This window comes from Sus scrofa, chromosome 5 (assembly GCF_054392235.1).
Source record: "Sus scrofa isolate SSC_HxYL_T2T_F1_AM1 chromosome 5, Sscrofa_HxYL_maternal_Yorkshire_Landrace_v2.0, whole genome shotgun sequence".
Classification (NCBI taxonomy): Eukaryota; Metazoa; Chordata; class Mammalia; order Artiodactyla; family Suidae; genus Sus; species Sus scrofa.
Window position 1 is genome coordinate 18,948,488 of NC_139387.1, and position 16,334 is coordinate 18,964,821.

General features: G+C 49.5%; 1 protein-coding gene across 1 annotated transcript; it reads right to left on the minus strand.

Annotated features, from left to right (window-relative positions):
* Window positions 1–12: 12 nt before the first annotated feature.
* Window positions 13–15,597, minus strand: CSRNP2 (cysteine and serine rich nuclear protein 2). Its single transcript, XM_084955674.1, has 5 exons — window positions 15,523–15,597; window positions 9,882–10,118; window positions 8,416–8,675; window positions 4,978–5,274; window positions 13–3,406 (listed from the first exon to the last, which is right to left on the minus strand). Exons 2-5 carry the CDS (start codon window positions 10,030–10,032, stop codon window positions 2,483–2,485), a joined length of 1,632 nt encoding a protein of 543 aa, XP_084811800.1. The 5' UTR covers window positions 10,033–10,118; window positions 15,523–15,597; the 3' UTR covers window positions 13–2,482.
* Window positions 15,598–16,334: the final 737 nt, after the last annotated feature.

Consider the following 16,334-nt stretch of genomic DNA (forward strand, 5'->3'; position numbering starts at 1 on the left):
AACACACCGTCCTTTCGAATAGTTCTTTAATATTACATTTAAATATTCTCTTTAAATACAGCATTATCACAATGTAAAGGACCTAAAAGGAGGGAAAAAAAAATTTTTTTTTTTTTTTGGAGAATCAGACAAGCTTTGGATTCACATTGAAAATACTATCTGTGTACAGTATGTGAGAAAGGAAATTGTGGAAAATAATGAGTTGTAATAATGTCATTTATTATATCTAGACCTAGTCTAACCGGGACTGAAGCTGCCTGCTTCTGTGACCAAAGGCCTAGCCCTTCCAGCCACCACGAGCCATTCTGTCCAACTCGGGTAGCACCGGAAACGAGATGGACTAGGTTGTAGAAAAGGCCCTTTGCTTGACAAGACAGTTAATGCTAAATGTGAACACTTAGCATTTCAAAGCTTGGGATAGGTGAGTCAGAACTGCGAGTTAGTGAAGGGATGGACTTACATTGAGAAGCTAGTTTTTTGGAACAATTAAACCATCGTGGAATTTGGCAATGAGTTTGCCTAGATTCAAATTCTTGGTTTGATCCCAAATGTGTCTTATTGAACAGGTGATATCCACTCGGTTGCTTAGGCTGGAGCCTTCAAGGAAGGAGGGCATGTGGAGTGCTCGCCCTCCCCTTCCAACACGAACTTCTAGATTCTTCTCCAGAGTCAAAGTCCCAGTTAAGCTTCAGTGTTACACTTGAGGGGGTGTAGCTCATTTTGGGGTGGCATTTAGATCTCAGGTACTTATGATTCTCAACTCCATTTTCTGAGACTTAGAGGGTGGGGTGTGATAAGGGCCTATGACTTAGAAACTCCCTTTTAAATGTAAAACCCAGCAAAAACAGGAATGAACAGGAGAGGCAGAATGAATTCAAAGATGTTTCTTTCAGGCTCAGCTCAGACTGGAGAGGTGAAATGCTGCCGTGATGAACGTGAAGGTTGCTTTCAGACACCAGGGCCTTAGTATCCCACAAGAAAAGGCTTCATGAGCAAGATAAGTAGGAATAGTTATCTCCCCCACCAAGAAAAAAAAAAAAAAAGGTTTTTTTTTTTTTTCCTCTCACTTTGTTTTTTCCTGGTTAATAAACTGTACCAGAAATGAAGCCTGGCATAAAGGACGCTCCCTACTGCCTCCCTTTTAAAACAGAGGCAAAGACAACTTTGCTAACAAAAGAATCCAGTGGTGTTCAGTGGAGCGCTTCCTGAAACGTAAGCTGGACATAAGAGGACAGGAACCATATTCCCCCTTAATTCGAGCAAGAACTGTGTTGTTCCACCCCCCAGCCCTCAAAGGGTGTAGTCGGAGTGTGAATTTTTTTAGAACCTGGGAGTTGTATTTAAGAATTGGTTTGGCTTCCAATTTTGATGTATCAAGACGGAGGGATCCAATAAGCATTTGCAGTTCTTGGGGGTGAACCGCGAAAGAATACAGTAGAGGACTCTAAACCCTGCACATCCAAGGAGGTCCATAAGGGCAGATACAGAAAAAAAAGAACAGAAACTAGTTGGTGACCTTAGATTGCCGCGTCCTACATTCCTTTAAAGCTCAAATCTTCCAAAGCGAGTGGGGGGAGGGGGAGACCAGACCTGGGTGGAAAAGCAAGCATGGCACAAAGTCGTCTTTTCAGCCTGTACCTGCTGCCTCCTTTGGGCAAAGGCTAATGCTCCACACAGGCCTCCTGTGGGATGTGTGAGCCCCAGATGAAGGGTGCCTGGCGGAGCTGGGGTTGGACACACACAGAAGCCTCAGGCTCTTGAGGCCTTGGCCCCAGCCAATCTAGCGTTTTGGGGGGGAGGGGATGGGGGTGGAGACAAAAGCCAAGTTTAACTCTAGTACCTAAGAACATGTGAAAAACAATTCAAGTTACAGACCAGGAATCCCCAGTGTGGGGAACAGGTCAGAAAACACCAAACATGTCAAATATTAACTTATTTACCAAATAGGGGGCCAGGGAAGCCAGGTCAAGTTTTTATAAATCCTGGAGGTTTTGTACAGAAGCAGAGACCCTTCCACCCCCTCCTCGCTAGATTCCAGCTGTATTATTACGATACACCGAAGTGGGCTCTCGGAGGAACCACCGAGGAAAATGAGCTCGAACCCCGCCTGGAGCGCAGGAGAGGGGAAGGGGCTTTGCCACGCCATCCAAATTGTCATGTTCTGGTCCCTAGTGAATAGCTGCTTGAATTACCCAGCTTCTCCCGCGAGATCCTAGTTCTTTGTTCCAAAGGCCCAGAAGGCTCAGTATGCAGCCTCCTCTGCCCCAAGACTCTGTCCCCAGATCGAGCCGGGGCTGGTCTCCTTGGTTCTGTTCGCCCTTTAGAAAATACTTGTATGAACAATCCTTTCCCACCTGTTCCCCAGAGACCCCAATAAAATAACATGGGAGCAGCAGCTGCTTCTACAGTTTGTTTTGAAATGGCGTTAGATAAAATAAGGGAATAAATAGAGGGGGTAAGAGGCAGACTCTCCATCCCCGTGTCACACTGCCAGAGGGAGCTCCGGGGAAGGCTCTTCAGGGGGCCGGCCCTCGCTCTGCTGTGCGGCCTTCTCCGCCACGCAGCCCTCGTCATTGTCCGTGCGGAAGGGGAGGCTTGAGGGGGACCACGAGGGGCGGAAGTCTTCATTCTCAGCCTCCTCGGGGTTACAATCTTCCGGCACTAGCGCTTCTAGAGTGGACGGTTTCCCCACTTCTGTCTTACAGAGGGCAGCCGGGTCTGCGGGGCTACAGGCCACCAGTGAGGTAACGGGGAGGGAGAAGACACCCAGATCCTTCTCCTTGGGGAACGCGGGGGGGCCTTCTTCTGTACCAGGCTCTCCCTTCACCCCCAGGACTGGCCTCTGCTCCACCTGGTAATAGACCAGGGGCCCACTGTTCAAGTAGGATGGGCTGTTCACGGCCGAGGCGGTCGGGTGGTCCGAGTTCTCGGCAAAACACAGCACGGAGGAACCGGGGGGCAGCTGAGCCTGGATGAGAATGGGGGCTGTGAGGCCCGGGCACAGCTCTTCGGGGACAGCCAGCGGCTCCTCCAGGATGCACACACCCAGGCTCTCTATGCTGGAGTCCAGGCTGGCACTGGAGCCGCTGGAGTCCTCCTCCGCCTTGAGCCGCTCCAGTTCCTCCGCGCTCTGCAGGTGCATCACTGCCGTCTCATTCTCGGCAATGAACTCCTGGAAGTCCTGCGTCTCTGAACCCTGGGCTGCTGCTAGGCTGCAGCTGGCAGCAGGGGAGGGCTCCTCGTCCGGGGCTGGCGGACGGCTCACCTGCCGCTTGCTCTCCAGCTCCAGCTTCATGATGGTGTGGAGGTAATGAGTCCGGACCCGAATGGGATTGAATTCGATGCGCCCAGCCATGTTCCCACAGCCATCCCGGGAGCAGCCACATGGAAAGGACATGCGATCCACCTGAGGGGACAAGGAGGTTGCAGCCAGATGAGATGGGAGATGTTAGCCAGCGAATACAGGGAGTTGCAGTTTGAAGTCTTTATAACTCACAAAACATGTAGCTAACAGCTCTAGGTAGACGGGAGTGAGCAGACCACTTGCATTTCAATTCCAGCACAGCCGTTAAAATTAATTAGCAGTGTGACCTCAAGAAAGTCATTTCTCTCTCTAGGGCTCTGTTTCCTCTTCTTAACAAAAAAGGAGACAAAGACCATATCAAAGGGCCCTTCCAGTTAAAAGTCCAGAGATGCCTCTGAATGCCGACAATTCTCAGAGAAAAGAAACTTACGTGCCTCAGACACTTTTCCAGAACTCAACTACTTTATTAAGAAGAAACAAAGGCCAGGGCCCAAGCCTCCTGCATTCTTTGACGACAGGCAGGGCGAGGGTGGTAAAGATCTAGCTGGTCCAGAGCGAAGCACTCTGAGGAAACTACGCAAAAGTGCCTTCGTTTGCCAAGGAGCTGTACCGAAGTTTCCAACAAAAGTAATGGCCAGCTTTTCCCTAACTGCTTCATTTCTCCCTGATGGTTGGCCAACCTGGTTCAGAAACAGTTATCAAGACAACTTACAGACCAAGGATATCTGGAAAGGATAGGCTGTCCACCTCCTTAGCTGCCTTTGGAATTCCCAAAACGAAAAAAAAAAAGAAAACCCACGCATACCAAAAATAAAATTAAAAACATGAGTAGACAAGTAAGTATGTACAAATACACAATGTATTCCTACAATATTAACTTCTAGAACTCTCCATTCCAAGTCTCAGGGGAAGTCCACTTCTTAGGACTGTCCTGAGTCTGTGTGTAACAGACTGACTTGTTATGGGACTTAGTCGGAGAAAAGCATGATCTGGCCAGACCTGCTATAGCTATTTGATACCAACCTGAAAACAAGAAAGAAACGGTTGGTTAGGATAAATTCAACCACAGGACCCACAGCCTCAGTACACAAGCTCCAGATAAATGTCACTGCTTGGGATGGTGTGGCCCCTCTCAGTGGACATGTGTCTGTCTCCCACACTGTCCCTTGTCAGAGGGCCTCCCGGGGGATGATGCTTTCTCTCTCTGGACTTAAGCTCTGCCAGCCCAAACCTGGTCCAGAGTTACAGATGCTGAGAACTATTTTGATTTTTACAAAACTGGAGTAGAGGCTCTGTGATTCAATGTTTGCAGCATAAAAATCACAAGGCCGACCCTCATTTCTCTCTCTCTGCTCCCATTTGACTCAGGAATCAGTCATTACTTAAGGCACAGCTACTAAATGTTAAACTGACAACCCCTGTTCCTCTCCGTGCTGACAACTGCTTATCACCTGAGGTGCGAAACACAGAAGAAAAATGATCGTGCCTATCTCCGTGGCCGAAGAACCCTGTCTGTCTGGTTTCCTTTGTGGGTGGAGCAGGGCTGTCGGACTGGGTGTGTCCAGCCATGGGAGGCCCCCCTCCTCCCAAGCCTTGCCCCCTGCCTGGGCTCCTCCCACACCACGACCCCGACTCTGGGGCAGACAAACCACTGCAGGCCAGCTGGGACTGACCTGGCATTTGATCCCAGCCTGGCTACAGGCACATGCCTCTGGGTCACAGTACAGTCGACAGTCACAACCACACTCTTCCCGGGACAGGCGGATGGCTCGAAGCTCCTGCTTCTCCTCAGCGTCGATGCGGTGGACGCCAGAAGCCCTGAGCAGGGCCCGCCGCCGTTTAGTGGGCAGAGGCTGCAGGAAGAAGTAATCGTCCACCTCCACGTTCTCCACATCGATGTCCTCGTCTGAAACGTCATCCAGGGTCAGGCCGTCAGCCTCCACCGACTCCACCGTCCCGTTCTTGGTCAGCTGCCAAGAGACGGAAGCAAGGTCAGGCTCCAGGGCGTGAAAAGCAGGGGCCTTCCTGCCGTGCGCAGCTCCAGCAGCTCGGCCCAACCGACCTTTCTGGCAGCATCCCTGCAGGCCCTCCCATCACACTGTCGGTGCGACTAACACAACCGAGAAACCGAGCCTTTAACTTCACTCAGTGAAGTGCACTCTAGTGGAGAGCGCAGGTCCAGAGAATAAATCAACCCAGGGCAGGAAGACAGGAAGCCGACAGAGCTTGAATGCCGCCCTGTCCACTCAAGGGACGTCGACTTTTGGGATCAAGATCTCAAAACCTCGGCCTCTTCTTCTCTCCCAGAAGATAATCGTTTCCCACAAACACATCCTCCATTCCCAGGCTCGGGTCCCTTAGCTTCGGCTAACCTGCCTTCTAAGACACAGAGGGGAAGGTATATCAACAACGGAATGTTCCTGGGATGTAAATAACCTTGCAAAACACCCTTCAATCTGCACCCCGATGTTCCCCAAGCCACATTCTGGGAAGAAGATTACACGCACGTGTAGTATAAGGCTACCTACCAGGTCTTCATCAATGAACCTGAAGCCCCACAGTGTGAATAATTATCTGTGCCTACAAAGAAGACCTTTGTTTTATTGGGAGGAGGAAAAAAAATGAGCAAATTACTCATGACTATCAAGAAAGCCCTCACTTCCAACACACGGCCTAGAAGAAATATGTTCTTTCTCCTTTCTGATCCTCTTTCACTTGGTTTCAAAGAGAAGCTGGATGCAAGGTAGGGCGGCAGAGCCCTACGGAGTGTACTCTCTGCAGGCAGAGATCCGGGTTCCCTGCTAAGAAGGATGCGGAGCCAGGAAAGGCAGTCTTAGCGGAAGGATGGACTGGAGACGATTTGTGGCTGAATGAGCTGTGAAGACTCACTAGAGAATTTGGGTAAAGAAAACGAGGCCTCATGATCCCCAGGGCTCTGGAAGCCACGAGCAGGATGAAAGCCAAGCTACTGGAGGGTTTGGCTGATTTCATCAGCCAGCCAGAGGCGTGCTGGTAAAGGAACAACTCCTGGGAGAGGCGTGATGCAAGAGACCTGGCTAATAAGTGATACACCTGTTTGGTTTGTTTGTTTGTGGGGGAGCTGCTAGAGAAATGAGAGAAAATGGTGCTTCTGGGGACTCCTAGTCTATCACTTCTGTCCCCAGCAGGCCAATGACGAGGGGCCTTTCTGCCAGCCTTAGCACTGCTCCTGCCCATTTCTCCAGGGGTGGCCTCCTCCAAAGCACCCCCGTCTTACCCTCTCAAAGGAAAGATATTAGAGATGCAAGAGAAAGAAACCCCTGTAGATATGAGAATTTATTATGGCATGATAGATCATGAGAAAGTCTTCCAGTCATTAAAAGGTAGTGAAACAAATGGATAGTCTTTTGCAAAAATTTAAGTTAGATTTCCCAATTCATACTATTCATAACCATGAATCCATATGGATAAAAAGCCAAAAAAAAAGCAAGGTACTAATACAGCTACAGGGCACTAGCAGCTTTTTTTTTTTCCTTTTTGTGGCCATCTAAAAAGAAAACAAGTATTAGATGGCATATGGGGTATGCAATGTGTATATATTTTTGAGACCAATAGTCTTCCCTATAGAGCGCTAGAGACAGGAAAATTTCCAAGAAAAGCGTAAAACGGGGCCTGGGGAGAGCAAAGTCAGGGTTTTCTCTTGACACAGAAAGATGCATTAGGAGTTCCCATCGTGGCTCAGGGGTTGATGAAGCTGACTAGCAACCATGACGACGCAGGTTTGATCCCTGGCCTCGCTCAGTGGGTTAAGGATCCGGCGTTTCTGTGGCTGTGGCGTAGGCTGGCGGCTATAGCTCCGATTAGACCCCTAGCCTGGGAACCTCCATATGCCACCGAAAAAAAAAAAAGATGTATTAGATGTCACCAGTGTGCTGCTCACTAAACCTGCTACTGTGTAGGAATCCTATACCTCGCTCTCAAGTTTGCCAGGCTTTGCCCCTAGACTCCAAGGGAGGACATCAAACAGGGTGCTGGTACGCTTTGAAAGGACATCCCTCTACCAGATTTAGGGGAGAGGTTTCTTCTTAGGGAAAGGGAAGAAAGCTTTCATTGCAAATGATAAGAACAGTGTTTATTTGCCCAGTTGTTGCTATGGCAGCAGGAAGGTGAAAGGGTCAGCGATGGAATTCCTCAGACAGAAGAAAGGGAAGCCTGACTGTCATTCTAGTTAGAAAAACAGGTGTAAGGCTTTAGGCGTAGACTGCGGGCAGTAGACACAGCTCTCAAAGGAGAAAGCTGCGAGATCTAGTTCACATACACCCTTGGCCACCAGTTTTCCAACCCTACCGCCTTCTGGTGTTATCTCATTAGGATTTCACCCACAGCCCTGGAAATAACGCAGCCACCTGTTTTACTATGAGTCTGTGTACTATGAGCCCACAAGAAACTTGGCCAAGCCTAAAGCAGTGTTCTCCAAATTTGGAACCAGGAACTCTGGGGCAATTTTTTGCAGCCTGATGGCTTTGGGCTTTCAGCCCAAGCTATGCTGAGAGCAAATGGAAGCCACAGAGAGCCGTCTGAGATGCGTCTTCTTCCAGCCCTGCTCTCCTCCTCAACTTGAAGGGCGGTGTGGCATCCGACTGCAGGCCCGGTACTACACAAACTGAAATAACTCTGGTAATGCTGTTGTTTATACCTGAAAAACTATCACCTAGAAGCAATGGAGTCACAGAAACAGCAGGATTCTTTCAGAGAATGTAAAAAAATCCCAAACCTATTCTGTGCATCAGGCCAGGGGACAATCATTTGACAAGAAACTGAAACACTGTGCTGCTGCTGCCTCAGGGTCCAGGGGTATCCATACTTCAAACATCAAAAACATTTGTTGAGGGGGCGAAGGTAGGGGTTCTAAAGAAGCCACCTCGCCATCTCTGGCAGACCCCCCACAAAAAACAATGGGGTCTCAGACTAAGATCGGACTCCACATCTGAGATTCTCACTAGAAAGATATGGAATCTCTACATACCAAAGGCAAGAATCCCAACAACCCAAACCAAAAAACACAGCACGCTAGGCCTTAGTGGTTTCCCGCTGCATCTTGGCGCACGGGAACAACCAGACCCCTTAGGCACCTTCATCTTCTTGGCGTGGAGTTTCTCCTCCTTCAGGTGTTCACGAAGAATCTCCCGATGGTTCACCTCCTGCTCTTGAGCAAACTCACAGAGCGTGTAGCTGCGTACGGAGTTATGGCGCTGCGCCATGCCCAGGGAGCTGCCGCCCTGGCTGGGCACACTGGTGAAACCCTGGCGCCGGGCGAAGTAGTACACGGTCACCTGGTCAAAACGCACATTCTTCCTCCGCAGCTGCTTCTGCCGCTTCAGGATGGATGTGGCTGCGAAGGGAGCACAGAGAGTTTTATTAACCCAGAGACGGCCTGTTTGGGGCCTTCATTCTTGGTCCTTCACCTGGGCTCTCAACTTGGCTCCAAAGGTACCCACTGTACCTCGAGACCCTCTGGGTTTTCAAATCCTAAACGCACAGCTGGAAGGGCCCTTGAACGTCAGCTGGTCCTTACCACTGCCTCTAGACTGACCTCCTCAAACAGATGACTACAAAATCCATTTTTAGTTACCAGCTGGGGAGAGAATCTCTAGGTAATCTTTTCAGGATGTAACAGTCTACATAGCTTCAGTGTCCAGTACAGCAGCCACTTGCCACATGCAGTAATTTAACTAAAATGAAATCAAATTTAAAATTCAGTTCCTTGGAGTTCCCACTGGTGCAGCAAGTTGAGGATCTGTGTTGTCACCGCTGCAGCTCAGATTCGATCCCTGGTCCAGAAACTTCCATATACCGAGAGTGTGGCTGAAAAACAAAATTCAGCTCCTCAGTTGCACTAATCACATTTCAAGTGCTCAACAGCCACATATGGCTAACGGCCACCAGAATGGGCAGTGCAGAAAGGGAACATGTCTATCAAATCAGAAAACTGTATTGGACATTTGAATGGAGAATGGCAAACTTCCCCCACAGAGGTCCAGGAAGTAAATATTTGAGGCTCTGCAGGCCATGAGGTCTCTGTTGCAACTACTCGACTCTGCCTTTGTAGCACCGAAGCCATCAGACACTGGGTGTGGCTGTGTTCCAAAAAAAAACTTTATTTACAAAAATAAGCAGTGGGCCAGATTTAGCCCAGAGGCAACCCCTGATCTACAGAATTAGAAGTTCTTTCCAAGAAACTAATTGAGCCATAAGAATTAAGAAGTGTGGCGATGCCCAGTGCCCTGCTAGAGCTACAAGTTTGTGGAGCTCTATGGCATTCTGGTGGAGAACAGTAGAATCCTGGCTCCTCCCTCTTTGGTTTAATTCAACCCATTCTGGGACACGCAAACCACAGCACAGGTAAGAGCAGCTGGAGTAAATCAGACTTAAGTCTATGATCTTCGAGCCATGAGGGCTGCCAAAGAGCAAGGCTGAGTTAAGAGTGGGCAAGATTATGATTCAGGGCAAATCCCCAAGCTGGAGAGAAGCTGTCTCAAGGGCTCCAATGCGATGCTTGGGGGAATGGGTGTAGGCGGGAAGGGAGCGGCTGACTTACGTGTGAAGCTGGCAGTTGTAGGAGGATTGAGGCTGTCGCAGCTGTCAGCACTGTCACTGCTGGAGATCTCATCGTCTGAGTTGGAAACTGATGAGCCCACATCCACATCATCAAACTTCCTCTTGAGACCCGAGCCCGTGAATGCATCCATTGGTTTCAAAGGGGTTTCTTTGGGGAGCCCACCACGTTGGCCCCAAAGCCCCTGCTCACCACCAGTTAGCCAGGTGCATTAGGATTCTGCCCAGGGGAAAGGAGGAATTAGCAGGTCCCATCCTAAGACAGACCCCTCCCAAGGCTCCTCATCCCAAGGCTGTGATGGAAGAAAGCAAGCACCTGAGGCAGCACTGACATACGTCATGGCTCTACTTAGTCCAGCCAGCACTCTGCTACTTCTGTTCCTCCTCTGCCCTTCTAGTCTCAGTCACTCTTAGAATAAGGAGATGAGTAGCAGCAGCACCTTTCCCAGGGGGTGAAGGCCTTAGGTTCCAAGCCAGCTGGGCGCTAGGCTTCCTTAGCCCTGGGATACCAGAGGCCACGCTCCAGCTCACTCAGGAGAGCTCGCCATGGGGCCAGTAGGAGGGACTGGGGATCAAAGGCAGAATTAGGCTGTGCCTAAACCTAGACTAGACCCAATTATTTTTCCTCGTGGAAATACAGCCTGGCATTTCCCAAAGTGCATCCATTAAGTAAACTAGTTCCATAGATATTAATAGCTTTTACATGGAAATAGGACTGCTGTGTCAAACTACTTTAGAAAACTGCTTACGGGAAGACCTCTTAGTGGCTTTTAATATGCTAATGAGCGTGGTGAAGGGTAGGAGGAAACAGAAGGCAGTGTTTCCGCACACACGATTAAGGAACTCTTTTGTTTCTCTAGTGTCTTGCAGGGTGAGGGGTGGGTGTACGCAAAGGAACCTTGGAACCCTGAGAAATACTGCTCTAGGCTCTCAATTTCAAAGTACACTGAAAGTCAGAGAAATGCTTTACCCAGATCTTCACAAAAGTAAAGTGTCTCAGCAGGCTCCTAAAAAGGTGAAGTGCGGTTCGGTTCTAAAGAATGGACTGAAAGGGGGGCGGGGGATGGGTTGAAGATAAGAATCTGCAAAGGCTTCAAAGCCCAGACGCTTTCCCGATCTCGTACTGCTCCATCAAATAGGGCTCAGCCAGTCTGCATCACCCTCTGCGCGAGGACGTAGCTTTACAGTCTTTGCCCTCAATAAAGAACCAGCAAGGGCACAACAGCAAGAGAAGTGACAATTTATTTACCCGGGTTCCATCAATCCGGCAGGCAGTGTTTTCAGCAAGCTGCCACACAACCAAGGAGTCTGGGATAGTTCATTTCCCAGGTAGAAATCTTTCTCCTCCTCCATCTTTGGACTTAAAGTTCCCGAGGAGATGAATCTGCTCAGCAGAAATGCTGTCCGAGCCAGAGCCACGTGTGATGATCTGAAACCTCCCGGCTTTGCCTCAGTAATGCCAGAATCTCCCCAGACTATGATCTCACTAGCTGCTAATTATGCAGCAGGAATAACAACACTGCCCAGAAAGCCAGGGCCGCATTACTGCAGAGCAGCTTCCCCAGAATATACTGTGGTGTCAAGAGATGCCTGCTACAGAGCTGGTTTTCTGGACTGTCTCTTGGAAGCGATTTGCCTGCTCTTGGGTCAGCGCTACACAGTCAACCAGACCTAATAAGCACTTTGGACATTTCCTAAGCGATCCAGCCAGAGCTCATCAAAATTCTGCATTCAAGTCACAAGATACACCTAAGAAACCTCAGTCCTCGTAGGACTCGGACAAGCACATTCCCGAAATAAATTGGCCAGCGAGAAACAAATTATCAAGCACTTGATAAGAATTGCAATTAAATGTAAAAATGAGCCCCAAGTATCCATTCTGTTCTTCAGGTTACTGATCTTACCATCAGAGGTCGCATTCCTAGGACACAGCTGAGAATGGAGAGGACCAGCTACTTATATGGGTTAAGATTTCATCTGGGCTTAGAGATAGCTAGTAACTAACAAATTTCTCATCCCATTCTAATATTGGGGGAGGGAGACCTCTGCAGTGGAGTACTTATGTGGCTGGAATGAGAAAAAATATCAGAATAATGTTGACCAATGAAATTTTTTTTTTTTTTTTTGTCTTTTGTCTTTTTGTTGTTGTTGTTGTTGTTGTTGTTGCTATTTCTTGGGCCGCTCCCGCGGCATATGGAGGTTCCCAGGCTAGGGGTTGAATCGGAGCTGTAGTCACCAGCCTACGCCGGAGCCACAGCAACGCGGGATCCGAGCCGCGTCTGCAACCTACACCACAGCTCACGGCAACGCCGGATCGTTAACCCACTGAGCAAGGGCAGGGACCGAACCCGCGACCTCATGGTTCCTAGTCGGATTCATTAACCACTGCGCCACGATGGGAACTCCTGACCAATGAATTTAATACTTCCTCCCCACTTAAAAGCAGACTGAGCTGGAACTCTTCCTTGGAAAGGCCTTGAGTCTAGCTTCAGTTTTTAATGAGAGCCAGTTAGTGTCGCTACTAGGAAAGTGCCTTTTTCCTCGGCTTGGAAGCACCTGGGGATGGAGGATTGGGAGCAAAAGTGCATTCCTGTCCTCCGTGCAGGTGCCCCTTTGCTTCTGGTACCATGGGTTCCCTTCGAGGAGTATTTCTCTGTGAGCCCTGCGTGAGGCTGGGCTTGGTCCAAGATCAGCTTTATTATCAGAATTCTCCGCTGTCTTAACCCAGGTGCCCTCAGGATAACCTTTCTCTTCAGGTCACTGTTGTGCACTGGGGCACAGCCAGGAGGTCTGGCTGCTCGTTCTATCCTCTTTTCTACGACTTCCTCACTTCCACTGCTGGAATAGAGGTTTCTGGGGAATGACAGGAGGCAGATAAGTGAGAAGAAAAAAAGATGTGAAACCTAGGAGAAAAACATTTTCCTTAAAATACCTGAGAATCATCTGAATCTATGGCTAAATGTGTAACCAGTGTGCATACTGACTGAGCTCTCTTCACCCTACTCGGGTGCTAGCATCACTTTCTCTGACACTAACCCATTATTTAAAAATAAAAACCTCGATGTTCTCATGTGGTGCGCAGCAGGTTAAGGATCTGGTGTTGTCTTAGTTGTGGCATAGGCTGCAACTGCAGCTTGGGTTCCATCCCTGGTCTGGGAACTTTCACATGCTGCAGGTGTGGCCAAAACAACAACAATTCTGTCCTAACCAATATAATTTTTTTTTTTTCTTTTTAGGGCCATACCTGTGGCATATTGAAGTTTCTGGGCTAGGCGTCGGATCTGAGCTGCAGATGCCAGCCTGCACCACAGCCACAGCAACACCAGACCCATGCTGCATCTGTGACCTACACCACAGCTCACGGCAATGCAGGATCCTTAACCCATTGATCGAGGCCAGAGATCGAACCTCCATCCTCATGGCTATTAGCTGGGTTGTTACTGCTGAGCAGTAATGGGAACTCCCAGTATAAACTGACATTTCAACCCAGTTCTCCTTGTCTAACTCTCTGGTGTGAACTTGAGTGGTTAGATAACGATGTCCACTGGGCATCAAGGAGAAACCTCCCATCCACTTCCCGTGGCCTAAAGAAATCCTTCTGTGCAACACCAACAACAAGAATAGGTTCCACGTTCCAATTTACCAATTCAACTTCCTTTCAGGCCATAATTAGAAGTCAGTCATTCCCACCTCTCCCAACTATTTATTCACTGGCAGAGGATCAATGCCTGTGTTCAAGAAAAACACTTCTCAGTTATACTCCAAGCACTTAAACCCACACAGATATAATCAAGTTGAGACTGAAAATGCAGGTCATAACTGACAGTTAACTGTCAAAATGACCAACTCAAACAACAAAAGCTTTTGGAGAAAATAATGCAAACCTCAATAACAGCTTTTATGCCAGTAAAATTAAAGAGCGGCTGACACTCTTTACCTACATGCCTTACTGTTTCTAGTTGAACATTTCCCAAAGGTATCTGCAATAATTCGGATCCACAGTATATAGAAGATAGTAGGCGAGTACCAAATAAAAGATTTACAGCATTATTATCTGTATTTCAGGACTAGATCTAAGCCTTTTTAGGCCTGTGAAGATTCTGATTTCAACCCCTCAAAACAAACAAGCAGCATATGTGAGACTAGTGAAAAAGGAGCTGCCCCTCCCCCAATTTTGTGGCTGCAGAATGCATTGGCAAAGTTTAGGTAATGAAAGCCTCTGTCATAAATGAGTCCACAGTAAGACAAGGTATATCTCACAGGAGAAGGCCTCTCTATTCGGCTGGAACCCAACCTTGTGCTAAAGGTCAAGGGACAAAAATCTCTAGTAAGATCGTCAGTGCCACCGTTTGCTGCGGGTTAGAGGATGGAACGCTTGCTAAGTGTTATCATCAACCCAAATTAGGGTGACGGGTCCTGATTCTTTTACAAGAAACTGTGCTTGATTCTCAAATGCTATGAATTTCACCATCCATGTGTCCTTGTGGTTCCCAGGATCATGAACTTACAAAGTGCTCAAGTGAAAACATCGTGTTTAAACTAGGCATTTCAGGGAAGAAGCCCCCCTCCAACACTCACTCCTTGGTTTTTATCACTTCCCTGACACAAGGTTAGAACTGGCTTTTCATGTGTAAACTCTCATCGTGTGAAGGACATGAGATCTTTTAGGGGAGAACTGGAACATGATGCTGCAGGAACCGTGAACTCTCAAGGATATCCAGCCATTTATAACTCTGGCCCACACGAACATCCTCCTGGCTTTGGACATTTGCAAAATGGAAAGTCAGTAAAGAAAAGGAAAATCTGAAACAACTATGGGTTTACCTTGAACTGAAAACTGCAGGACCAGGGGACACTGTGTCTCCTGGGGATAACTTCTAACATTTCATACTGAAGTACGTTTTGTGTGTCACACTGCCACTCTAAACCCCTTTAAAAGGATGAATCAAAACCGTGGCACTAAAAAGGATGGATGGCAGTCAGCTGCGTGTTTGGGCCTGAGAGAAAAGATCAAACTAGCAACCAGGGCAAGTGATGCTTTCGTTTTCCCACACAACGCCAGAAAAATGTGAGACATCAGGAACCTGAGCTGAAAGGACATGTCAAGTCACCAGTTCCCCTTCGTGGACACCCCCGCTGAACCCTTCAGCTCCAGGGCACCTTTTCTCTTTGATTCCTGCTAACCTTCCCGCTCATTCCAATCGTCTGCTGCCCCCCCTACCCGGCTTCCCATCCCTTCCTGCCTGCTACTCACAAATTCCCAACCACTCCTCCCACATTTTCCTCTTATTTCCTCCCTCCCCTTGCTTCACTTCCCTCCATCCTACATCATCTCCACTCCATTCCGAACTCAACCCGCATCCGAATTCCTGCCGGCTTCTAAGCCTCCCGTCCGTCTCCCTCAAGCGGCCCCCGCAGTCCGGGCCCGCGTCCTCTGTGCCCCTCGCTCCCACGCCTCTCCCGACTCTTTCCCTTCCCGGCGGCGCCCTAGCTCCCCGCCCCCCTCATTTCTGACCCCTCCATCCGCGAGGCTCTGGGCTGACCACTCCTCCACAGCCGCCCGGGGGCTGATCCCGAGAAAGGACGAGGCGGCACCCTCTGCCCCGCACCCCCAGGCCCATTACCGGCCCCGCTGCAGCCGCCGCCTCCCGTGATGGTCTCTGCCGCCCCCGCTGCCGCCGCCGCCGCCGCCGCCGCCCTAGCCCGGGTGGGAAGGAGGGAGGAGGGGGAGAGTCCCGTGGCCGCAGCGACGGTCAGGGAGTTCCCAGGGTAGCAGGGCTGGGAGGGATGGTGGGTGGGCAGGTCGGCCGGCAGGCGGCGGAGGGCGGGCGGCTCCCGCAACTCCGGCGCCCCAGGCAGCAGCCGCCCAGAACCGCCCCGGCTCCGGCTAACAATAGGATCCGGCCGCAGCGCTCTGGCTCTTATAGGCGCCGGCACGTCCGGACCCAGCCCCGGGGCAGGCTGGGAAATGGAGTCTACGTGCCAGCCCCCACGCCCAAAGGCATGCTGGGAGTTGGAGGCGCTACCGGCGCAAAGCCACAGCTCGCCAGCAAAGAGGCTCAGGAGGCGGTGTCTGGGCTGCAGCGGACCCTGGGAAAGCGAGTTTGGCGCCGCTGCAGCCTTTTAAAGAGGAAGAGGGAAGACCCTCAGCTCTAGATCTTCAATGACTAAACAAATTCTCCTCTACAATACCCCTTTTCCTTTTGCCAGGCCCACACTCCCGTGCTTAGGGAACATAATCCTCTTTATCCTCGCTCATGACGTGCTGCAGCCTGCCCAAGGTATAAAGAAAATAAAAGCTATGCAGAGTAATCTCAACATGTATGGATGGGTTGTTTTCTTTCCGAAATTTTCTTACTTGATTTCTGATCTTCATAACTTTGCAACCCATTTTTTAAGCCGGGAAAACGAAGACTCAGAAGTTGTATGTCATTTG